The 26,967-nt window shown below is 35.9% G+C and overlaps 1 protein-coding gene across 1 annotated transcript in view; it reads right to left on the bottom strand.

Moving 5' to 3' along the window:
- LY75 (lymphocyte antigen 75) overlaps positions 1-26,967 on the bottom strand; it is an 87,844-nt gene that overhangs the window by 10,021 nt on the left and 50,856 nt on the right. The window contains exons 17-30 of the mRNA XM_020903949.2: positions 26,543-26,578; positions 25,980-26,155; positions 25,060-25,127; positions 24,699-24,778; positions 23,656-23,795; positions 21,840-21,945; positions 21,438-21,598; positions 15,011-15,140; positions 13,718-13,944; positions 8,198-8,363; positions 6,625-6,792; positions 5,310-5,426; positions 3,279-3,473; positions 775-1,001 (exon numbers count right to left, since the gene is read on the bottom strand). Coding sequence (XP_020759608.2) covers positions 775-1,001; positions 3,279-3,473; positions 5,310-5,426; positions 6,625-6,792; positions 8,198-8,363; positions 13,718-13,944; positions 15,011-15,140; positions 21,438-21,598; positions 21,840-21,945; positions 23,656-23,795; positions 24,699-24,778; positions 25,060-25,127; positions 25,980-26,155; positions 26,543-26,578 — 1,997 coding nt within the window. The remainder of the gene's footprint in view (positions 1-774; positions 1,002-3,278; positions 3,474-5,309; positions 5,427-6,624; positions 6,793-8,197; positions 8,364-13,717; positions 13,945-15,010; positions 15,141-21,437; positions 21,599-21,839; positions 21,946-23,655; positions 23,796-24,698; positions 24,779-25,059; positions 25,128-25,979; positions 26,156-26,542; positions 26,579-26,967) is intronic.

Here is a 26,967-nt window from a genome sequence, read left to right as displayed (position 1 = left end):
TATATATATATATATATATATATATATACACACACACACACACACTACTTAATAGGATTCAAATAGTGGCACAAATGACATGTTTACCAACAGAGGATTACTTTCAAATAGTGTTAATTTCTAGGGGGAAGTGGGGTGAAAATATACATCTATATTTTAGATGTAGTTAAGAGTTTTACTTGGCACTTTATATAATTTTTTTAAACTTTTATTTTGTATTGGAGTATAGACAGTTAACAATGTTGTGATAGTTTCAGGTGAACAATGAAGGGATTCAGCCATATGTATACATGTATCCGTCCTCACCCCAATACAAATTTTGTGCTAATAATCCTCTATTAAGGAAAATATCTTCACCTCCATTTGACAGATTAGGAAATAAGCTTGCGAAGGTTTAATAACTTGCTTGTGGTCACCCAAAATATAGATAGAAGACCTGCCACTCATATTGGAACTCAGATTTTTCTGATCCCAAGCCATTCCCTTTTTACCAGCTCTCCACTGGTCTATCCCAAATAGGTTACAGAGGTGTTGCTGAGATATTAATCTACTGAGTCCTTAGGATGGCTTGGCAGTGTCTAGGGCAGCTGTGGTCCTGGACAGGTGCCCTAGTCTTCTATCTGTTCTACATTGTGAAAAGATAGAAAGCACTGTGGTATGCAAATACAATCCCAGGACTTAATCTGATGTTATACTTTGAGTTAATATTTTATGCTCAAATTTCCGACCCTCTAACATACTTGGAAAGTTTCTGGAAAACAAAATAAGACTTACATCATGACTTGAGAGCCCAACCCATAGTGGAAATCCGTCACGCTTTACGATATCTTCCAGAAAAAGCTGGCCATTTTGGTCATGAACACTTGCCAAATGACCTCCACTTTGAGAACATGCATTTAATGCTTCATACCATGTTACCTTTTTTTGAATAACATTATAAATACCATCTTCATATGGAATAAACTGTGGCAGAGTAGTATTATATTCTTCCTTGTAGTCAACTATAATATTTAAATTAAAAGTGTTAGTGATTAAATTTAAATTATTTAAAATACATAATTTGGGTAATATTGCACATACAACCATTTCAAAAGTTAAATAAAATTGGACTATAAGAAGGTCAAATGCATACTTTTTTTTTCTTATTGCCACAGCTTATTTAATAGGCTCTTAACTATTACAATTGTCTGGGTGATTAAAAAAGGCATAAACACTGTCTTTCATTTAAGGAGCTCACATATTAGTTGGGCACAGAAAACAACACCACCTGAAATGAGGGCAAAACAATTAACCACTAGAATACTTGTGACTGACTAGAAAAGGAAAGATTCATCTGAATTAAGAGAGTCAGAAAACCTGCTTAATAAATTAGGTCTCCAGATTTTGGTTAGCTGAAATTAGTTCTAAAAAGAAATATAGTAACCAGAAAGTCAACTAAAAACAATCAAACAACAACAGTAATAACAAGACCACAATTATGAGGGTATTTCAAAAGGACACAGAAGCCATGTTAAAGAGGACCAACAGCCAAATCTGAAAAAATTCAAGGAAAATATTAAAATAATATAGTCTATTATAGCCCAAAGTATAAAAAAAACCATGAGCCTAAACTGATAAGAATAAATGACTAAATAAATTTTTAGATGGAAGAGAACAGACAACTCTCCTATGTAGAACTCCAAGTTATTTATATAGATACTCCCCACTGCAGGAAGGTAGAAGATAACTCTCCATTCCCTAAGTGAGGACTGAGTGTGGTAACTTCCTAAGAGTACGCGATGGGAGTTGGGAAGAAGAGCAACTCTGTCGTGGAGGGAGCTAACAAACATTACCTTGACCCAGGTGATCAAGGTCAAAATCCACAGTGACAAGTAATAAGTTATGTTGAGAGCATATATCCTTCATAGGATGTGATGAGAATGACATTTTAGCTCTTTGGCTTTTTCCCTAAACCCCAAACCCGTAACTCCAGTTTAACCATGAGAAAAAGATCAGTCAACCCAAACTGAGGGACATTCTATAAATCACATGACCAGTGCTTCTCAAAATTGTCAGGAAAAGAAAGAAAATCTGAAAAACTACCATAGCCAAGAAGAACCTAAGAGAACATGATGACTAAGTGTAATGTAGTATACTGGATGGATTCCTGAACACAAAAATAACATGAAGTAAAAACTAAGGAGAGCTGAACAATATATGGACTTTGGGTAATAATAATCTACCAATATTGGTTTATTTGTTCTAACAAGTGTCCCATACTTAAGACAGATGTCAACAACAGGAGAAACTGGTTACAGTGTATATGGGAACTCTCTGCACTATCTTTGCAACTTTTCTGTAAATCTAAAACTATTCTAATGAAAGTTTTATTAAAAAAAGAAAAAGAAAAGAAAGAAGGTAGAAGACATCATGGCAGGAAAAAAACCCATAAATAAAGGTACAAGTGAGAAAGGGTATACACTGTACGTGGACAATTAAGAGATCAGCCTGCCAGGAAAAGATCTTTACCGAACCAAAAATGGTGGAAAAAAATGGAGACTTGGAGAAAGCCTAGAAATTTAGAAGAGACACTGGTTTCTAAAAAGTCTCAAAGGCTTACAGGAACTCAAAATAACTGATAGTAGGGAATTCCTGGAGATTGCTGATAGAAATGGTGCATCTGAAAGTTATTCTCCAAGAGTATGAAGGGAAAAGGTGGGCCCAGATGTGACTGTGATGGGCTCCATGTTAGCAGAGGGCTTAGAGCAGAATGGCCATAATAACAGTTTTTAAGCTGTAAAAAATTTAAACCTGATGTGCATTAAAAAGTAGACTTATTTAAGGGATTAGGCAAAGTTGAGAAATTCATTTTTAGCCTAGACTGTCAAAACTACCCACACATACTTTCTTATTCATAGAAATTTTATCCATCCTTCAAGGCCCAACCAAGTTTTTTCTTCTCTCCTCAATGCATTCTTAGTTTTCATTATATCTGTGTTCACTGGTGTCTTGATTTCTCAACAAATGTAAGCCTGTACATACTAAATAACCTAAGACTAACCTACATAAAACAACAACAAACATTTAATGCTGTTTTCCCAACTGCATTCATTTTACTCCTTGAGATCAAGACCATGACAACAGGGAGTGTGTCTTCCTCTAAAACCTCTGTAGTGCTTCTCATGGTACTGAATACAAGGGAGCTACTCAAAAAATTCAGTTACATGATGCCCACTAATGGAGCTAATGGCTTTACATTCTCTTTCTCTGCAGTGGAAACTCTGCCTTAGCATACTTACCCATTTCAATTTTACAAGCCAGAATGCTGTGCTGGTGAAAGTATAGTAAGTCTTCAACAACATTAAAGGTTTGAATATCCCAGAAGCCATCAGTACTCAAGCCAGCAACAAACTTGCTATTTTTTATAGCTGGTCTTCCTGACCTCCACTGTGTATATGACAGCGTAGTCTTGTCAGACCACATAAGAGAATTATCTAGAAAAGAAACATTTTTTTTCCTATGCTTAGAGATTAAATTAAGACTTGAATTACAGTTACAAGGTTAATATCTCAAACTCAAGTAATTTTCTATCTTTTTTCACAACATTCTAAAGGTTGTGTATACTTATGTGTGTTTCTCTAAAATAGTTTCCAATTTTAACAGTAACAATGCTTACTTTTAACCTAGAAAGTACAAATTATACATATGAAAACTAAAATTTACTTACAATTCTATCATCCTGAAATAATTTAACATTTTGTTATTTCATCCAATATTCATTTTTTTTCTACATGTATGTTTAATTGTGATAAAAATTAACATAACTATTTAAAAAATTAACATGTTATAAAACTAGTGGTAGAAAACTGGACTTAAACTATGCACAATTTATGTCAACTGGTTTTTTAGCTGCAGTGAGGTGAATGGGGGCTACTCTCTAATTGCTATGCATGGGCTTCTCATTGCAGTGGCTTCTCTGGCTCTAGGCGCATGAGCTCAGTAGCTTTGGCACATGGGCCTAGCAGCTCCATGGCATGTGGGATCTTCCTGGACCAGGGATCAAACCCATGTCTCCTCCATTGGCAGATGGATTCTTAATCCCTGGACCAGCAGGGAAGTCCTCGGTTGTTTCTGAAAATATAACTAAGAAGGTAGAGTAGAGGGTACAACTGAAATCTCTAACTATATCCTGGGTCTAGTTTCTGCTGCTCCACACAGGATCACTGTTTCCTCAGTCACTTTCAGGTAAAGCTAGAATTCTTGCCTGGAGAATCCCATGGACAGAGGAGCCTGGAGGGCTACAGTCCATGGGGTCGCAAATAGCTGGACTGACAACTAACACTTTCACTTTTTTCCAAAATGCGAAGCGTCTACCTAGCTCCTCTCCATTTTTTCCCATCCCCAAATCTGAGTATTCAAGCATCATTAGAGAAAAGACTTGGGCAACTAAATCCTATCATGATGAACTTATCTTCAGCTGGCAACCCAAGTCTTAGTCATTGCTTGATAGCTTAATTTTGGTTAACTCATCTGCAAGCCATAAACAAGAAACTCTTGAGTGGTTTTTAGAAAGAGACAGGTTAGATAGAAAAGAGCAGACTATTTTTAAAATGGCCAGATTTGGGTAATTTAGCTTCTTTGTCTACCTTACGTCTAGCTATCATTGTCCTATGCCTCTCATTCAGCCCCCTCTTTGGGTAAATGTATGTTTTTGAGGCTTTATGCCCAGAGAGTGTTTTTTTTTTTTCTAATTTCAAAACTTTATGATTTTTAGGACACCTCTTAATGAGTATCTTTCTAAATTGGTCTTACTTCTCCTATTATTAGAGTCTGTGTTTTTAAAAAAGTTTCATAGCAATTATATCTTGGGTTTGTGGCATTACAATCTCAAACATTCTAGTCCATTGGCAGACTATGTGTCTCCTTTTTCTAATGTGTACCCCAAGCCAATGACATAAACCCAAAAATGCAACATCAGAAGTGTATTTCTACTCTCACTCAGCTCATACACCGAGAGATATAAAGTAAGTATTAGAGATTTATGTGGGAGTGCAGTCATTTTTAGTTAGTCTTGTACTGCTAGGAGGGAGAGTGGAAAAAGGAAATAATTTTTCACCATTAAACTCTAAGCTTGGTGGTAAAGGTATTTTAGTGGCAGGGCAGAGACACAAAATCTGTCTTGGTATCTGTGTAAGTTATACTAAGTACATAATTATAATTTTGTATGTTGATAAACAAACACTTTGAAAGCTATACTTTTACAGTGTGATAAACAAGTAGCTCATAATGAACTATGAATATAGAAAAAAAACAGTAGATTTACAACTTACTTTCATAAATTATACCTAACATGACCCATGAAGCCATGTACTTGTAGTGTAGAAGCTGCTCAAGAACAAAGTTGTTCTCTTTTTCATCTCGAATACTCAGAATATGTGATTTTGGATCTGTTAAATAAAAAATAGCCAATAATTTAAGTAACTATTTAGAACACTTTGATAGATTTAGGAATTTTTACTTCCCAGTTTAATACACTTCAAAACAAACAACAGTAGAAAATAAGAGATATAAATTAAAACCATCTTGTACTACAATGAATAGGTTGAGAAGTTTTCAAACATTTTGATCTTAAATTTGGTCTCATAGAATAGTGGAAAACTAGTAGTTGAGTAAAGCATCTGAAACACTGATTTGCTTCTCCTCACAAGGCTTGAGTTGGTATAAATCCACGTATATTAATGATACAATGTCAAAGACTATTAAACAAATAAAACCTCTTGAATGGGCTGAAAGTAAAAATTCTTCCTTTTCCTTAGAGATCACTGTTTTACAGGAAGTTTTTAAAAGTTTAATATTTCCCAAAGTGTGTTCCTCAGGGGTTCCTCAGAAAAGAGTTACATTGAAAAGTACTTTACAAACAACAGTTAACCAAAGTTAAACTACTTCATTCACGCCAGTATTTCTCAAAGTACATGCTAATGTATATTTGATAATGTTTTAACAGGAAACAAAGATGTGTAGCATTTCTCATCCTTGTTCTTTTACTAAGAATCTTTTTTTTTTTTAAATAGAACACCTCTTAAAAGTAGTGTTCCACAGAGCACACTTTGGGGAATAATGGCTTGATACCTTCCATAGCTATTTTCTACAAAGTTGATGGGTCCACTGTTAAAAAGTCACAAATCCTCAGTGGACCTCATAGGAAATATCTGGATAACTTTGAGAGCTAAAAGTATGAAATCTGTATTTCTTTCAAGCAGAGGTGCTTCTTTATAGCTTATCTAAGCTTTTAGCCACTCAGACTGACCTATTTCCTCTTTGCCCGCAGCCTGAGTTGATTTAACATCCAGTTCCCTAGTCTCAATGTCATTTCTTTTCCCTTGTAAGTAGAATCCACTTTGTTTATACAGGTAAAGTCAGACTAGGTCTCTAATGGATAGGTTAAAAATGAAGGAACTCATATACTTTCCATTTTAACTAAACACAAATTTTCATACTTTGTCATTGACAATACAGAAATGAGGAGATGGATATTTTTGAGTTCTAGTTACTACTGCTAACTAGAAATATTTATAATACACTCAGGTGAGATTCATTTGTTTTAAGAGCATAATGTAACATACAATGGCTATATAACATACTTACTCAGTGTCTGGCATTTAGAATGAACTTCATCTTGTGTTGTTACTTTGTATCTATTTTCTGTTATCAAGAAATTGTAGCAAGAGTTCTGAAATGGTATCCATGGAGTATTTAGAACAGGAGATGGACACTGAACACTGTCAACTGGTTTGACCTCTTTCTTTGTCTCATCTAGAAAAAGAATTAATGGTAAGAATTCTAATTGCATATATATATATATGTTAAATCATGTTCATAGTAATTAGACCTGATTTGTAGGAAATATTCAGGAAGCCAAGGAATAATAACTTGGTGATGCTTGTTCTGTTTATGCTTGAATAAAATGTGACCTCTTAACTGGCTTTCTGTAGGAAGGAAATTATTTAATACAATTTTCTTTCCCCTGATGTGGAATGAGTAGAATAATATGGATAATGAAGTGTTATTAGGTTAAATGCAGTTTCTGTCTTCCTGCATTGCCAGACTTCAAATACAAGGGGCCACTTCAGAGAAACCATACAAACATAATAATAGGTACCTAAATATAACCTTGGGAATTCACCTTCAGTTTTCTGGTTACTGATATTTAAATGTTTATGAAATATGTGATGTTCTAAACAAGTTATTGCTCTAACCAAAGCAAATAGAAATAATTTAAAATCTGACACCTAGAAAATCTGATTTCAGCTTTTTTTTTTCATTTTATGAAAAGGCTATACATTTATAAAGATGCAAATAGAGATACGCTCTACTCAAAGCCAACCAAACTGATTCAATATGTGGTAGAGACCATTCAGTACAGTATTTCTCCCAGCTCATGGCAACTCCCTTTGTGAAGCAGTCTTTTTTTCTAACCACAAACCCACAAATGTGGGCCCCTGAAAGTTGTAAAACCACTTTTCTCTGACTGGGCTAGAGACTGCATATCTGACTCAGCTGAGTCTATCAGATTCTCTCTACAGATATGAAAAGTGGGATTCACAGACAGTCAATTCATCTCCAGTTATGGCTAAAATTGAAAGCTGCAGAGTTGCCATGTTTCACTATGTGCAGAGAAGCAGAAAGTATATAAAGATAAGAGTGCAGATCCACAGAACAGAGAGGTGGAAGACCTCTGGCTTACAGACTCATTTTCCTCATAAGGTGCAGCTCTATCCCCGTTTCTGAAGATCTAAATGTCTCTTAAGTGAGCTCATTACTGTTATTTGCAACCAAATAAATCTTAGCAGTGACTCATAAAACAAATGTGAAGTGTTGAAAAGAATTACAAAAGAATGCCCACAGATATAAGTTTTCCATAAGAACATAAACAAAAAGGTACACAAAATGAGGCTAACAAGGACTTAAAACTCAAAGGTCAATTACTATCTGTTGACAGAAATAAAGATAAAATACATCTAAAATAACAAATTATTGACAAAATATTTAACATATAATAATTCTTGATTACAAATATTCACAATAAATTTTGTTGTAAAAAGGACAAGATTATAATTGCTTTATAATTTTAAAACACGATTTCAAATCCATTTTCCCCGAATTCCACTACTCATAAGACTGATAACAATTAGTGTTAAAATACTTGAAATTAGCATACTTCCTGAATAATAGCAAATAGCGCCTGGTTGATTATTATCGCAATCCGATGTTTTCCAGAATCCATCAGTGTCTAATACTACACAGTCTTCAAGTTGTTCATTATTTTCAGGCCAGCGACTAAACTGAAGATGTTTCCCATCTGACCAACCAAAGTTGAGCTCATCCTGGAAGGAGGAGAAACATATTTTAAGTGGCAATCCTTCATCTTATCCCTACTATTTGATTTTGACCCTTGTGGTCAATCTAAGGGCTTTTCCTGGTGGCTCAGACAGTGAAGAATCCGCCTGCAACGCAGGACTCCTGGGTTTGATCCCCAGGTAGGGAACAGCCCCTGGAGAAGGGAATGGCTTCCAGTATTCTTGCCTGGAGAATTCCATAGACAGAGGAACCTAGTGGGCTACAGCCCACAGGGTACAAAGAGTTGGACACGACTGAGTGTGACTTTCAATTTTACCTTATATTTAGTACATATTTACAAAGCACTTACTATGTATCAGGCATTGTTTTAAGTACTTTGCAAATATTATATAATCCTAATAACAACCGAATGAGGCACCCAGGTACTATCACATATCCATTTTATAGATGAGGAAACTGAAGTCATGCACCATCACACAGAATGTAAAACCACAGTGAGCTGGGATTCAAATCCAGGCCATTAGACACTGGAGTTGATGGTCTAAACCATTATGCTTTGCTGCCTCACACATAATTAGAACCATTGGTTGTTGGAAATCAGAAAGCTAAAATGGAGTAAGGACCACTGTGAGCACTGATTAACTTAGAAATAATGTGTAGTAGTGGAAAGAACATGGGTTTGGAGCTAAGCATACTAGTTTTGAATTCTGGTTCAGTCATTTGTCAGCTTTTGATTGTGATATTACCTTGCCACATTTCCATCCCCTCTTCTATTAAATGGATGTGACACTTAATCTCATGGGTTAGAATCAATGGGGTAACGTGTAAGACATAAATCAGTGGCTAGCTGGTACACAATAAGAGCTACATGGGTGTTAGCTCTGTTTTAAACTCTCAGGCCCTGTGGATCTCATATCACTATTTTCACACTTGTCTTTAAAGAGAAACCTCCTTATTCACTACATTCTATTGTGCGATAGAAACCTGTGAACATCTCTCTTTACATCCTGACAAAAGCACGACTACCTGTCTTGAGAGAGGCTTTCAAGGTAGCTACAGATGTGCAGGTGACAGGTTGTGAAGTACAGGCCTGCCTGAGCTCTCCCATGGTGCTGCCAGGGCACCAGGCCGTATTCACTGACCCACTGAGGTATGCTTTCCTGAAACCCATGGCAATTTGGCATCACTGGCTTACATGGAACACTGGGCAAAGGCCACAGGCAGTCCCTTTAGTGAATCAAAAATAGCAAAAGCAGTCAAACCTCAATACCACCAACTATTTCATCCAGAATTGTTCTCCACCAGCATTCCTAAAAGATGATGCTGTGAAAGTGCTGCACTCAATGTGCCAGCAAATTTAGAAAACTCAGCAGTGGCCACAGGACTGGAAAAGGTCAGTTTTCATTCCAATCCCAAAGAAAGGCAATGCCAAAGAATGCTCAAACTACTACACAATTGCACTCATCTCACATGCTAGTAAAGTAATGCTCAAAATTCTCCAAGCCAGGCTTCAACAGTACATGAACTGTGAACTTCCAGATGTTCAAGCTGGATTTAGAAAAGGCAGAAGAACCAGAGATCAAATTGCCAACATCCATTGGATCATCTAAAAAGCAAGAGAGTTCCAGAAAAACATCTACTTTTGCTTCACTGACGATGCCAAAGCCTTTGACTGTGTGGACCACAACAAACTGTGGAAAATTCTGAAAGAGATGGGAATACTAGACCACCTGACCTGCCTGTTGAGAAACAGTATGCAGTCAGGAAGCAACAGTTAGAACTGGACATGGAATAACAGACTGGTTCCAAATCAGGAAAGGAGTATGTCAAGGTTGTATATTGTCACCCTGCTTATTTAACGTATATGCAGAGTACATCATAAGAAACACTGGGCTGGATGAAGCATAAGCTGGAATCAAGATTGCCAGGAGAAATATCAATAACCTCAGATATGTAGATTACACCACTCTTATGGCAGAAAGCAAAGAAGAACTAAAGAGCCTCTTGATAAAAGTGAAAGAGGAGAGTGAAAAAGCTGGCTTAAAACTCAACATTCAGAAAACTAAGATCATGGCATCTGGTCCCATCATTTCATAGCAAATAGATGGGGAAACAATGGAAACAATGACAGACTTTATTTTTGGGGGCTCCAAAACTGCTGCAGATGGTGACCTGGACGCTTACTCCATGGAAGAAAAGTTATGACCAACCTAGACAGCATATTAAAAAGCAGAGACATTACTTTACCAACAAAGGTCCATCTAGTCAAGTCTATGGTTTTTCCAATGGTCATGTATGGATGTGAGAGTTGGGCTACAAAGAAAGCTGAGCACCGAAGAATTGATGCTTTTGAACTGTGGTGCTGGAGGAGACTCTTGAGAGTCCTTTCGACTGCAAGGAGATCCAACCAGTCCATCCTAGAGGAAATCCGTCCTGAATATTCATTGGAAGGACTGATGCTAAAGCTGAAATTCCAATACTTTGGCCACCTGATTCGTAGAACTGACTCATTTGAAAAGACTCTGATGCTGGAAAAGATTGAAGGCAGGAGGAGAAGGGGATGACAGAGGATGAGATGGTTGGACGGCATCAATGACTCAATGGACATGAGTTTGAGTAAACTCCAGGAGCTGGCAATGGACAGGGAGGCCTGGCGTGCTGCAGTCCATGGGGTCGCAAAGAGTTGGACATGACTGAGCGATTGAACTGAACTGAACTGAACATTCCAGTTGTAAGGTTGTAGCCAGTTAATTTCTAAACCAGTGGCCTCGAATGTGGCCCTTTGTCCCTGTGATGTTGCCAGTACTGGGTATTACCCTGGATTCCTTCTCCCTTGCTGCACTCCCAACTAACCCAGGCCCGTGGACCTTTGGAACTTCTGTTCCTTGTAGATAAGCCATCCCACTCCCTCCCTCTCTTTATTGAATGCTAAATCTGTTTACTAAGACTGTAAGTATCTCTTCACTAAATTCTAGACCTTGATGGATCTTAATTAAAACCTGTCTTTTCTAACAGAGTAAGCTCCTTTCAGCACCCACAAGGGAAGGCTATTTGTTTTTCTTAATCTCAGATACCACAGAGCCATGAGAATGAGGTCATGGGTATTTTTACCTCCTTTAGTAATTTCCTTCGAGGTTTATTCCCTTATCACTGCAGCCTCCCAGAGTCCTTGCTTCTCTCTGACATTCACTGAGGTCTTGGCCCCCTGCCCATCTCTGACATTCACTGAGGAGATGCCCCATGTCTTGCTCTGTCCTCCTGGTCCTACCTCTCACTTAGGGAGCTCTGTGTTCATGTGGTTGACTCGCCCCATTCCCAAACCTTCTTGACTTCCTCTTTCTAGACTTTCACTTCAATGTACTCTAGTGACCTGCTGTCACAGTCACTCTCCGGACTTCCTATAACCCACAACAGCTGCACTGCAGACAGTGTAAACACACCTCAGTCCAGACCATCATCATTTCCTGCACTGATGTCTATAAGAAACTAACTGGTCTTCTGTCTCAGGTCTTCTCACTTCCTTTCCCAGCTTCTCCACAGCATAATTTTTCTCAAGTCAAAGTCTGATATTGTTACTACCATGCTTAAAATCTTTCAAAACCTCCCCACTGTTTTTAGTGTAAACTTTCATTTCTTTATATCCTGCCATGTTCCAAAGATTTAAGGCAGCTTATGAAAATATATAATAAAGAGCTACATAAAATATGTTGAATAGCAAAAGGGAAAAGAGAAAAAGAGGTGAAGACTGAAAACAGAATAAGAAAGACCAAAATCACCAAGTGGGGGAAAAAAGTTACAAAACTGTATAATACCAAGTTTCTTAAAAATAAATCCATGTACACAGAAAAACAACTTGAAGGATATATACTAAACATTTAAACCAGATTTATCACTAGATACTGGGGATTACAGGTGGTTTCAATTTTATTCCTTTAATTTATTCTAACTTTACGATTTTTTTCCAGTGACAACACTGCTTTTGTTTTAAAAGGTTTAATGTGTTTAAAACTAGAAAATGTAATAACTGATTACCAGCTTCACAAGAGACACAGTGATGGGTTTCACATAATGCCAAACATGAAAGAGAAAGGAAGTAAAAGCAATGTTATGAAGGAACTGATACTGTGAAGTCTAGGGTAGCAGTTCAAGCTGACAATCTGGCTTGAACTAAGGGCACATTTTAAAATCTAGAGTTTTGGAGAAACTATTCTTCAAGAAATTTCTAAGTACTGTTTTCTTATTTTTTAAAATTGAGCTTCTGACAAATGCTGGTGGTAATAAATTTCAAGTTTGTCAAGATTATGTTTACTTCTGAGTTTAAGTTTTTCATCCACTCTCCAGTTCAGCTTGGGGTTTGTGCAAGGATTGAATCGTCCTTCATTACCTTTTCTCCAGACAACCCTAAAACCGTCTTGGTACACTGAGGGTTATCCTACAGTCTACACGCCTCGGGTTTGCTTCACAATGCCATGGATGCTTCTCTCCTACTCTCCCGATTAACTTTTCTCTAAGAGTGGATTAGCAGTACTGGTTAGGTGACGCTTATCTAACTGGGCTTTATGGGTCACTCGCTGCACAGATGCAGGAAGCAAAGTTCACATTACCATCTTTGTAAATGGCACCCCTATCAGTAGACAACATAAGCAGCCTTATATACCAGCCCTATATCTTAACTTTAAATTCATTTCAGTGGGCAAAGCATCAAATCATTACAAAGAAGGCTCAGAAAAGAGGCAAAAAAGGACTATAATGCTGACAGAAATAATAGAGCTCTATTTTAAAGAAGATTCTCTATTAATTTTAGCCAAAAGATTTAGGAGCATAAATATTCCTCTTCAAGCTATATGTATGTAATTTAGTGTCGGGAATTAACAGGAGACTAGCATTCGTTGTTGGGCTAAGAGATGAATAAGTACCCAAGATCAGAGTTGGAGATACAGTGAATTGCTCTTCTAATTCCTTTGTAGAGTGGCTTAATTTCACTTTGCTTATTCAGAAAGGGATAAAAAGCCCTTTAATAATGTCCATGAGCTTCCACTCACCCAACCCCCTGTGATTTTATAACTGCCCTTCCCCTTCCTTTTCACTGGCTAAGGAGAGATGGCAGCTCCAGATTCCAGCTCCATCTTTGATTAGAATAAATAAAAAGAAGTGCTCAGCTACATATGTCCATTGGACATTTTTCTAAAGCTAAACAATAAAGCAGCAAATCAGTGGAAAAATGACTGCCACTAAAAATTACATACTTCACGAAATTAATTCACTGGAGTAAGACTTTATGATCTCTGGGTCGTTTTAGTCTGTTATGAGAGATGCTGTGTGCAATAAAAAAATATCACATTCCATCACCCAATCCTGGCCACTGGGACTGAAAACTTACATCGTGACTGGAGAGTCCGATCCACAAAGAAGAGTTACGAAGGGCCGCCTGCACAGTCAGGAAGGCCTGCTGGTGAGGGTCTGTGATGCTCACCAGGTGCATGTTCTCTTTCTGACACTCTCTTAGTGCATCGGTCCAAGTCAGGGTCTTCAGGATTATTTTGTACAGGTTATTTTGATACTTCACAGTCTCTGAAGTATTCTGCAAGGTCTGTCTGCTTTCACTTTCTGTGTGTAAAAGAAAAAAAAAACAACCCACCCACTTGTCAAGTCAAGAGACAGCTTTTGAAATTTCTCCCTATAATAATGTACTTTAGGTATTACTTATCTATTTGTTTTAGATTTGGGGTAGGAGAACTAGGTATGTTTTGCTAAAAAAATTCTGTTTCAGTTGATCTGATTTGGGAAGGGGAAAAGCTGTAAATAAAACTAGAGTTCAGTAAGATTACCATTTCAGATTGGTGTCATATTCTTTCTTTCTTTGAACTGCTTCAACAAGAGAAGGTGTTAAGTGTCCCTTTACAAGTTTTCATCTGGGAGAACCCACGAAAAAATGTATGAAACCACCCCTTAGAGGATATATTTGCATTATTGATTTCAATACTTCTCTGAATTAAGGCAGTTACTAAAAAGTATAAGACAAATGAGTAAAGATTAATTTAGCAAAAAGTTCTTCAGAAGCACATGGATTAGCTACTTGAGATTCTCATTACATGACAAAGGATTTCTTTTTTTAAATCATTTGTTAAAAACTTACTGTGACCAATGAAAACAATAAAAAATATTTTGCAAGTATAGATGATGTCTACTTTTAAGTACATATTTTATTTTTGTGTGGATTATAGGATAAGGCTTAGACTGTGATCTATTTATAATGCTTCATATCCTTTTATTTTTTTGAGTACTAAATTTAACCATGAATGTTTACACCAAGTCCAGTTACAAACATTTTTTTCTCCTCTTTTCATCATGATAGAAAGTAAAATCTGAAAAATTATAGAGTAAAAAGGAGAACAAAATGCCACCAAAATTTACTGTCATTAGACAACTCCTATTAACAAATTCCATTAAATACTTAATTTTGATATTTAATTATGGCAATGACCTTGAAAGAAAATCACATTCTATTCAATACTTGAGCTACTTTGACTCACAGGGATGTAGCCATGCTAAAATGTTAAGGAAGCTGTATGATTACAAATATTAATTAATTTATAAGATTTTTTTTTGTGAAAACATACAGTACATTTCTAACAACATAAAGTACCATAGTCATCTAAATAATGATCTATACCTGAGTATTTCTGACACAGAGCCAGAGTATGGTGTTCACTACAGGAAGTAAAATTCCACATCCCAGTAAAAGGTGATTTTTGGAGGTTGAGCATTACAGCACAGTGGTAAGATGCCTCTTCATCAAAAATCTAAACAAAAAGGCAAATATGTATAAGCAATCATGAAACTAACAGTCTGAGGGTTCCAGCAAGATAATTTTATACTCCAAATTGGACTTTTCTTTCTAAAGAAAAATCCATTAGGGAGCTGACCATGAAATCACTAAGAAAATCCTGATGAACTTTCAAAACATGGGAAAAGGGCAACTAACTTTAGAAATCACAAAACAAAATAGTAGTAATATTGATAAATACATCTTCAAAACAGATAAAACCTATTAGAAGACAAAATCAATTATAGTAATATTTAACACTGTGCTTTCATTCTTAGCATTGCAAGTAAGCAAAAAAGTGATGACAATTAATTTAACTTATTAGATATTTATAAACTTTTTATAATGACAAATAGTGTCCCATACAAGAGAGAACTCACCTTAAAGTTTTGATCCTATACTTGTCACTATGAAACATCCATAAATAAAAGTATCTATTTAGATTTCATTTGTTGACCACAAATCAGTAACATTAGACATGAAAATTTATTCAAAGTATATTATCCCTGCTGCTGCTGCTGTTGCTGAGTTGCTTCAGTCATGTCCGAGTCTGTGCGACCGTAGAGACAGCAGCCCACCAGGCTCCTCTGTCCCTGGGATTCTCCAGGCAAGAACACTGGAGTGGGTTGCCATTTCCTTCTCCAATGCATGAAAGTGAAAAGTGAAAGTGAAGTCGCTCAGTCGAGTCCGACTCTTCACGACCCCATGGACTGCAGCCTACCAGGCTCCTCTGTCCATGGGATTTTCCAGGCAAGAGTACTGGAGTGGGTTGCCATTGCCTTCTCCAACACTCTTCTAAATGTTTGAAACATATTACTCTTAGAAAAATAAGAAAAGTAAGCTTATCGCAGGAGCTATAATTTTTTTTTAAATACCACATGCATGCATACATGCTAAGTTTTTTCAGTCACGTCTGACTCTTTACGACCCCATGGATTGTAGCCCACCAGGTTCCTCTGTCCACGGGAACCCACGGCTCTACGTCTCCTGCATTGGTAGGTGGGTTCTTTACCACTAGCACCATCTGAAAGTGAAAGTTGCTCAATCGTGTCCAACTCTTTGCGACCACATGGACTATACAGTCCATGGAATTCTCCGGGCCAGAATACTGGAGTAGGTAGCCCTTCCCTTCTCCAGGGCATCTTTATAAATGAAAAACTGAGGCTTAAGAGAAGTGAACTCCCTAGGGCACACTAAATGGCTGAATGGAATTCAAATCCAGACAATCTGACTCGAGAGTTTAGCCCTCAACTACTGTACCAAATCCCTTTATGATTAAAGAATGATCTTGGAATAGGATTCTTATATCACATGGTTTTGTTCCTTCAAACTTTCAGAGAAAGATAACTTCCCAGGCTGAGTCATAATCTCAAAATACAAAGGCAGAAAACTACCCAGTTCATCTTATGAAGCTGCCACAATCAGAAAAAAAGAAATCTAACAATATAGCATTAAAAAAATTAACTTAGGGACTTTCCTGCTGGTCCAGTGGTTAACACTTCACCTTCCAATGCAGAGGGTGCAGGTTCGATCCCTGATTGGGGAGCTAAGATCCCATATGCCCCATGGCCAAGCAACCAGGACATAAACAACATAAGCAATATTGTAACAAATTCAAAGAAGACAAATTAAAAAAAAAAAATTAACTTAAAAAATTTTTTTTAAAAATTAACTTTATGAACAGAGATGAAAATATTCCCAAATAAAATTCTAACAAATCTAATTCAGTAAAATAGTAAAATAATAATTCACTTTCAGTAATTAGGTTTTATTACTGAAATTAGGTTTTATTTAGGAGATAAAAATGGTTTAAATACAACATCTATCAATGGGCCACATATCCATGGGCCTAATGGGAAAAACTATTGACACAATTTTAATAGATGTTGAAAATAAATTTTAGAAAATCTACTACTTATTCTTGAATAAAAATTTAAAATAAACTAGTTAGAGAATTATATATCTTGAACAAAAAGTACACATCAAATGTAAAAACCAAAGACTATAGGACAAAGATAGTCCTATTAGAGTACAGATCAAGTGTTAGATATTATTTAATACTCCTGGTATTTACCATGCTTCTGGAAGTCTTACCACATGTAGTGAAGTGTGAACTGTTATTTGCAAATTATGATTATCTAATTAGAAAACCCAAGAAAATCTAGTGAAAAACTCTGAGAAGTAGTAAGAGTTTTTAGTAAGATGGATACCTATGAAATAAATGTACAAAAATTCCCAAATAGGTTTCCTACACATTAATAAGAAAATTTTAAAAAGCTGCCATTATCAACAGCAATAAGAAAGATAATTTCTATGAAAACATCACTGAGGAATTTAAAAGGAAGACTTGAATTAGTGGAGAGATATGTTACACCATTTTCTTGAGGAACGATTAATAAAGAGATGTCAATTGTTCCTAAAATGTTGTCAAATTCTCACCAGATATTTTCTATTTAATTGTTTAGAGTGGAAATTAAGTAAATAATTCTAGTTTGCCTTGAAGAATAGACAGAACAGCTAAAATTTTTTAAAAGCAAATAATAAAGGATAACTAATTCTATTATATTTCTTGAAATATGGGAACATGGTAGTATTTAGATAAGTGTGAGAGCTATACAGGAGTATGTCTCATACATAGATGTACACATACACACACACACATTTCACATATGATAAAGAAGGCATTCTATATTGATTTTAACAAATGGAGGTATATGCAATAAATGATGCTAGACAATTGGCCAGAATTAGGGAAAAGGATTAAGTAACCATTGACAACATATACCATGGATGTATCATGTTGTCAGAATAAAAAGGCAAGCTATAAAACAAAATTAAGAAAATAAAGGCATACACTTAACTAACATTATAACCTAAAAACAATGGAGGGAAAAAAAGAAATAAATAAAGTTAAACATGCAACAAAAAAAATCAAAACTTATTTCTGTAATATTTTTGGTATTTAGACTTAAAGAAAAATCCTATGAAAATACTTGCAATAAATGGGTGTGGAGAAAAGGGAACCCTCTTACATTGTTGGTGGGAATGCAAACTAGTACAGCCGCTATGGAGAACAGTGTGGAGATTTAAAAAACTGGAATTAGAACTGCCATATGACCCAGCAATCCCACTTCTGGGCATACACACCGAGGAAACCAGATCTGAAAGAGACACGTGCACCCCAATGTTCATCGCAGCACTGTTTATAATAGCCAGGACATGGAAGCAACCCAGATGCCCATCAGCAGACGAATGGATAAGGAAGCTATGGTACATATACACCATGGAATATTACTCAGCCATTAAAAAGAATTCATTTGAATCAGTTCTAATGAGATGGATGAAACTGGAGTCCATTATACAGAGTGAAGTAAGCCAGAAAGATAAAGACCAATACAGTATACTAACGATATATATGGAATTTAGAAAGATGGTAGCGATAACCCTATATGCAAAACAGAAAAAGAGACACAGATACATAGAACAGAATTTTGGACTCTGTGGGAGAAGGCGAGGGTGGGATGTTTAGAGAGAACAGCATTGAAACATGTATATCATCTAGGGTGAAACAGATCACCAGCCCAGGCTGGATGCATGAGACAAGTGCTCGGGCCTTTCCAAGTGCACTGGGAAGACCCAGAGGAATCAGGTGGAGAGAGAGGTGGGAGGGGGGATCGGGATGGGGAATACATTAAATCCATGGCTGATTCATGTCAATGTATGACAAAAACCACTACAATATTGTAAAGTAATTAGCCTCCAACTAATAAAAATAAATGAAAAAAAAAAAAGAAAATACTTGCAATAAATGCAAGAAACACAGGGTTTGCACAGTTAATGTTTACACAGTCATAAAAACAGTAAGAATTACAAGAAGACTTTGACAGATAAATTTTAAAAGAATAAAAAATTCTTATTTGATTTTAATTAAAAATTTAATAATTCTAATAATATTAATTGAAAATTTTTAATAATAAAAATTATTACTGAATTTATATGCTTTTATTAGAAATCAGCAACAGAAATCTAACAAATGCTTTTACTAGAAATCAGAAAATATGATATCACCTAACCTAACAAATTAGCAAGAATTTTTAAAAGATAATGCTCCTTAGAGCACTTTAGCAGAGGCAATGTGGTAAGGAAGCTAAGGACGCTGCCTCTGCAGACTCAGATTAAAAGCCGACTCTGCAGGCATACACTGAATGACTTCTGGCGAGTTACGTGGCTCTCCGTCTCCACGTTTCTAAGATAGGAGAGGAGTACCTATTGTTTCACATTTTTGTGCAGAGCAAATAAAACGATACATGTGATGCATTAGTAGAATGTCTGACACATTAGCTGCTCAATAAATGTTGGAAATTATTAATATACTGGTGTGAATAGAAGAGTAATCACAACACATTGCTGACAAAAAAATAAATTCATAAACCTTTCTGGAAAACAATTTGGTAACCAGAGTTTTATAACTACTTATGTCTTTTGATCTGGTTACCTAAATCTACCCTAAGAAGGTAACCTGAAATATATAGCAAAGATTATGCACAAAGATGTTAACTGCAGCTATTTAAGATTATGCAAAACTGAAAACAACTGAAACGCCCAGCATTGTTTAGGTAAATGATGGCATATATATCAAGAAATACTGTGCAACCATCAAAATGGTTATCAAGTATATCCTTTAATGGCATAAGAAACTATTGATACTTATACTAAATAAGAAAAGTAAATACAATAGTATATAATCTTATCTATGTCAAGAAGAAAGTGTATAGAAAAGTCCTAGAAGAAAAATGCTGAAATATTCATTGTGATTCCCTAGATCAGGATTCAAATATGGTTTGAGACTCATTTACTAGGTCATGAAATCAGTTCAGTGGATCTTGATTCTTACTTGTGATAATGAAATAGAATAGGATAGAATACAGAGAACAGATTGACTATACTAGACTAAAGCAGACTAGAACAGGAAGCAATATAAGCTCTAAGGGTAAGTATTATTACCTGAAATTTTTGTTTCAATTCAGTATTATATCTATGTGCTAAATGTTTCTTTAAATGTATTTCTTACTATGGGGCATGAGTTAGAAGTTTAAAAGCAACCAGCCTAAATATAAGCAGGATGAAGGTTGATATTTTTCTCTATGTTGTTTACTCTTTTATAACTTCCAAATTTTCTATAATAACCAAGTATTATTTTGATATTTACCGAGTGATAATTACATGTTTCAGTTCCCTTTGCCATCAATGTCAATCTTGAGCAAAGTTCCATTGCATCAGTTATATCAGTTAATGTCATCTAGCATGTACTTTTGGAATTCAACTTGAATCTCTTAATAATTTTTGCTTTCTGTGCAAAAGGTGGTTTGTTTCCAGCAAATAAGGAAGACAGAAGCAATGGACAGTAATATCATGATATAGGATGACTATTGTTAAAATAATGCCTTCTTCCCTTCTACAGCTTCTTTACATTTAGATCTTAGGGAAAAATGATCACCAATCACCAATCTTGTACTTTTTAACCTCAGAAGACTAAATCTGACAGCTCCAAATTCCAAAATGATAAATAAAGCCTTTTATTAGCTTTTATTTGCAGCTCACTACTGATGGTTTCGGGCTTCCCTGATGGCGCAGATGATAAAGAATTCACCTGCATTGTGGGAGATAAGGGTTTGATCCCCCGTTCGGGAAGAGCATGGCAGCCCACTCCACTATTCTTGCCTGGAAAATTCCATGGACAGAGGAGCCTGGCAGGCTACAGTCCATGGGGTCGCAAAGAGTTGGACAAAACTGAGTGACTAAGCACACTGAAGGTTTTACACGGATATAAAATAAGTGCTATGGAATCTGATGCTACTGTGAAAAACTAGGGCACCCACACAAAGGTTGGGGAAGCTATGTTGTTCTTCTTCTTGTGACAGCTTTATTGATTAAATTCATAGATGGTATAATTCACCCATTTAAAGTATACACTCTATAGTTTTCAGTATATTCACAGAGTTGTGCAACCATCACCCTCAATCAATCTTAGAACATTTTCACCACCTTAGAAAGAAACCCCATATGCTTCAGCCATCACTGTCAATCCTTCTAGCCTCCTTAGTCTCTGGTAAATAGTAATTTATTTTCTATCTTTATAGATTAGCCTATTTGGATGTTTCATATAAATGGACTCATAAAATAGGCCATTATTCTTAACCCAATAATGTGTGGAAGAAATCAGGTATTTCATACAGCTACATGCTGTACTGATTAAAAGAACAAACAAACTTACATTTGGTGGTATTTGCAGCCGCCGGCCAACCAATAATGGGTGAAAGTTACTGTATGTCAGCTGTCTGTTATCCATCCATTTGTTTATCTTTTCATAAGCAGTCCAGCGCAAACCAATCCATAAAGAAGTGTCCATATCCGGAAGCTGGGATGTAATAAAATCTGTCAGAAAGATAAATATTTTTTTTAAAAAAGCATTTGATTTATTGAAATTAAAGGTATACTGAAAATATCAATGAATACTTTGAGCTTATCTAACTATCAAGATAATCTTTGATTATCACCTAACTCTATAAAAAGTAATTTAATAAGATTCTTTTTATATGTTAATTCCCCACATCTTGCCAACAGAAACTTGGCCCCCAGATCCGAATAAAACAAGTTCACAGAACAATTCTGCTACCTTGTTCTCTTTGGCTCAAGACCGAAGGAAGGGTTCCACCATAGGTATGACAAATATCACTGGCTTCAGAAAACGCGACAGATTTGGGTTTGATCTTTAGAAAACACTACAAACAAAGAATATACACAAAGTATAAAATTTCAGACAAATGAAAGTTCATATAGGAAATAAATGCCTTATCTTTTAGAGAGCTGCTAATTTTCTGTCTATAAGGTATAGAAATTTACAAAGTAGTGTCATAAGAATGCAGACCTATCCTCTTAATTTAAACAACTGAAGAGCAGTCTTTTAACTATTTTTTTAAAAAATTTCCCATTTACTGAGTACTTCCTTGCGCCAAACACTTTGCACAGCATTATCTCATTTAATTCTCACAAGAAATGGGGAAACGGAAGCACAGGGACATTAAGAAACTTTACCCGTAAGTGAAATAGCCATAGCGTGGTCAGCATTTAAACTCTGCTCCATTTGATTTGGAATATATATTCTTTACCATTATCTTATATTAAAAAAAAAGCACACATTTTAAAAGAAATCATCCCACTGTCTCTTGGCAGGATATTTTAATTCCAAGGGGGTGAAAGGGATTAAGTGATACAAACTATCAGACTAAAATAAATAAGTCACAGGGACGTTATCTATAGCAAAGGGATTATAATCAATTTTATAATAACTTTGTATGGTGTATAATCTATGGAAATACCTGATCACTATATAGAACACCTGAAATTAATATACTATTTTCAGTCAACTATACTTCAGTAAAACAAATAAAAACTCTACAAATTTATATCAACTATGTAAATTAATATAGTCCTAGCACCTTGGGGGGAAAAGATTATTTTAATTTTAAAAAGTCAAAATATACCCCTAATATTTTAAATTTACTACAGATGCTTTCAGTTGCCAGACCCATCTCTTCCTTCTTCTGTTTGATATTATAGTCATGTTACTGCATAGTAGTATGGCCCCAATTATATTCCTTGAAACATTCTAAAAAAAAATTTTTTTTCAGCCTCCTTACAGACAAGAGTGGCCAGACAGATATAAAGTCATTGGGGGACTTCTAGAAAAAACTCCCTGAACAAACACCCTGAACTAGAGCTTGGAAGCCTTAAGTTAAGGATGGTAGAGCAGAAAGACAAAGGGAAGTCTGTTTTTGAAGACCATAAAGCTTTCATACCAACCCCAGCCTGCTTATCTTCAAATTTCTTTTATCTGAGAGAATAAATGCTTTAGCATACTGTAGTAATTTCTCTTTTTAGCAGCCACTTGCATTTTCTAAGATACATACACCAATATGAATTGTGCATCTCAAGGAGGCAAATATAGAACGTGGCACTTCCCAATCTATTTAATCATAAACCCTACTCTGGAGGCAAGATCAATGAATAATATTTTGTTAGCATATGTGTACATTCCCCAAAAGTAGTTTGGGAAATGTTGATCTAATTTGATTGATAAATGATGCTTGGATGGTTTTCCTTAAGGAGGAAAATTTATCAGCCAGAAATTCAGTCAGTTTCCTACATGCCAAAGGGATAATCCTGACTAGTTAATGTACTATTCATTGAAAGATCAACTTCAGCAATTTAAGCGTTAGCAGCAATGGAACAGGAACAGGGTATTCTGAAAGACCGGCAGGCGTGACTAACTTGAGAATAACTCTGTTTCTGAAAATATAGGGAATCAGGTGAGATACTGAAATATGCAGAGTCTATCTTAAAGAAGTTACTTGGGATGTCATTCTGCCATGGGCCATATAACCATCAGGAAAGCAATCATCATTTGCACAATGTAGCAATTCCCTTTTTACCTTGTTCTGAAAAGTAATCCAATCCCCAGAGCACTGCACTTTAGCTGCAGAATCTGCACTATATTTTTCTAATGAAGATACATTGTATTTTTCACAGACAAAGGGCAACTTGGTACTACAGTCTGCAGGTTTTCGTAAATCTGAGAAGTGAAAAGCAAGATTACTGTGATGAGAATTTTCCATTCAGCAAATTTTTAAAAATAATCCAGTAGTAAAGAAGGTCTCTTTAAGTCAATATTTCCCAAATGGTTAAAATATATTCCTTTTCTTCCCTAGCTGTTTTTGTCTCCTATTATTATTACTCATTTCAATAGATTGTAGCATACCAATATTGCCTATAAAAACGCACAAACTTGGTGAATTTCCTAGTGTCAGGAAATAGAGAGATGAAGAAGGCTCTTAGGAAGGGGGATAGAGACCCAAACTATACTTTAGAACTGCTGCCTGCTTATCTTTGTGCATTTGTCTATACCCTCATCAGTTAGGAAATGGTAGGTTTATTTCTAAGTAACTGCTTTAGTGACTGAAAGTCACTCAGTTACATCTGACTCTTTGCGATGCCACGGACTATACAGTCCGTGGGATTCTCCAGGCTAGAACACTGGAGTGGGTAGCCTGTCCCTTCACTAGGGGATCTTCCCAACCCTGGAATAGAACCCGGGTCTTCCTCACTGCAGGCGGATTCTTTTACCAGTGGAGCCACAAGGGAAGCCCACGAATACTGGAGTGGCTATCCTATCCCTTCTCCAGCATTTTTTCCCAATCCAGGAATCGAACTGGGGTCTCCTGCTTTGCAGGCAGATTCTTTAACAACTGAGCTATGAGAGAAGCTCAACTGCTTTAGGATAAAGGAAGTAAAAATATTCTCAGTGAAAAGCACCTTTACTTGCATTTGGAACTTGAGCTATTGTCATTAGCAATAAATCAGAACAAGATGAAGCTACCACATATATAATCAAAAGGAAAACAAGATTAAGCTAGTAATTGAACCTGAAGTTCACATATTACATAATTAACATTAAAGGATTTGGAATTAACCTTACCATTAAACCAAGTCCTGGCAGACAGGTAAAAGCATTCCTCTCCAAATAGTATAGGAAAGTGATGCCATGGGTCTCGTGAGCTGAAAGAGAGAGATGTGACAGCTTGCAATATAGTTACATGTTCCACCTTGGGCGTTACTGTAAGCAACTTTAATTCTAAATTTAATGTCAGGCCATTATTTTACTTTTTTCTTGATGCTCATTTGCAAAAGGATTTGGTTTCTCAGTCTAGGTAGTTTAAGGATTAATGTTCAAAACTAATTATAAATAACTGCTCCATTTAGTATTCAATAAAAGGGGATTTGGGACAGATTCTTTTACATGATAACTTCACAAAGGCAGCATCAAAGATGTCACATACTATATAAAACGATGTGATATCACCTGTTCAGTCGTTCTCACCCACCATTTCTGCTCATCACTAGATATCTGGAAAAAAAAAAAAAATACAAAAACAAAACAACCAAGTGAACAACCAACCTTACTTGTGCTAACTTTTCTAGGAGAGTTTTGATTTAAATTCCCTGGCCTATCAAAATCACAAACCACTAAAATTTCTAAATATTCATTACTTTATTTACTAAATTACATAAACTGGGTCCTTTCACTGAAGAATGTAATGTAGAAACTTTTTTTATGGTCACATGCCCTATTTTGTATACAGAAATATGGTCACTGTAATTGTGGACATGCATTAATGGAACATATAATATTCTACTGCTACCAATTATAAATTTTAAAACATACAAATTACTTTTCCTCCAAAAAGCTATTTTGAAGAGTTAGTTATGCTTAGAAATAGAATTTCAAGTTAACTACAAAGTTATAATAACTTTTGATGCTCATCTTATCAGTTGACATTTATAATTAATCTTGAATATTTTAAAATATTATACAGTTCTATTTAAAATTTTTCTAACATGCAGTGATGAACTTATAGGTTGTTAGGCAAATTTCACTTGAGGGGAACATTCAACTTTTGTACATTTAAAAAAATTTTTAACAGAATAAATACAGTTTCCCCGGTGGTTCAGTGGTAAAGCATCTGCCTGCCAATGCAGGAGCCACAGGCTCTGTGCCCAGGTTCAAGCCCTGGGCACAGAAGATCTCCTGGAGGAAGAAACGGCAACCCATTCCAGTCTTCTTGTCTGAAAAATCCCATGGATGAAGGAGCCTGGTGGGCTACAGTCCATGGGGTTGCAGAGTCAGAAACAACTGGGCATACATGCACAAAAGAATAAATATAAAAATTAAAAAATAAAATACATTATTTTAAATTACATTTGCTATCTTGTTTCTGATGGCTCTTAGTCCTGTAAAAGATGTTAAACTAGCCAGAGAACTGTGATTACTATCACAATACAGAACAGCTTCTTCATAGCTTAAGCGGGGATCAGCAACAAACCAATATTCACTCCCATCTATTACAACTGGAGGTCCATGAATGCCAGCACGCTCTAAAGAAGAAGAAGAATAGCAGAATCAGGACTGTGTAAACCCAACTGCACCCTCTCAGCATGCATGAAGACTCAAAACTATTTATAAATAGTAATCCATTTAGATTACTGGCTTTCTTTGCCCAGGGCAGTTCTGCCTGGAAGGATTCAAGGATTTCTGAGCCAGTGAGTGGCTCTGTTACCCTCCTGCACTCATGAAGGCTAAATCCAGACCCAGAGTCTCATCCCACAGCAGCCAATCACCTTCCCTCCCTGCAGATACTTCATTGCATTTGAAGACATAATAGAAAAAAAGCTGGCACTTGGACCTGGGCTTAAATAGTTAACTAAATACACCACTGAAAAGGTAAAAGCAACTTTGGATAAATTTTAGTTTTCTTCACTTACCTGGATTGTACCAGTCTGGTATTTTTAGAGTATGACCTGTATAAGAAAGCAAGTGGCTTAAGTTTAGTATTCAATTATAGACCATAGCATACTTGCAATTTTGCAGAGATTTGTTGATTTTGGGCCAAACCATCTCCTTTCATGTTATGATCATTTCAGTTTGAATTCTGCGGGGCCTATGCTAAAGCCGTTTTTGTGGCAACCAAAAAGGCAGATTTGTTAAATGTTAATATAGTATAACTAGCAGTTCTCCACCTTATATTGTGGAAGTCATAAAAGAATACTAGGTGGATAAAATATAGTTAATAATTAGGAAGCACAAATAAGTAAATGAGTACATTGTATATATAATATTATATAGGAATATGCAAGATAATCATCACTGTAGGATGAGGTTGTTCAGGAACCACATCTCCATCTAATGC

The sequence above is a fragment of the Odocoileus virginianus genome, chromosome 13, assembly GCF_023699985.2.
Source record: "Odocoileus virginianus isolate 20LAN1187 ecotype Illinois chromosome 13, Ovbor_1.2, whole genome shotgun sequence".
NCBI lineage: Eukaryota > Metazoa > Chordata > Mammalia > Artiodactyla > Cervidae > Odocoileus > Odocoileus virginianus.
Note: the sequence above shows the minus strand (reverse complement) of the source record. Positions and strands in the feature narration are given on the sequence as shown.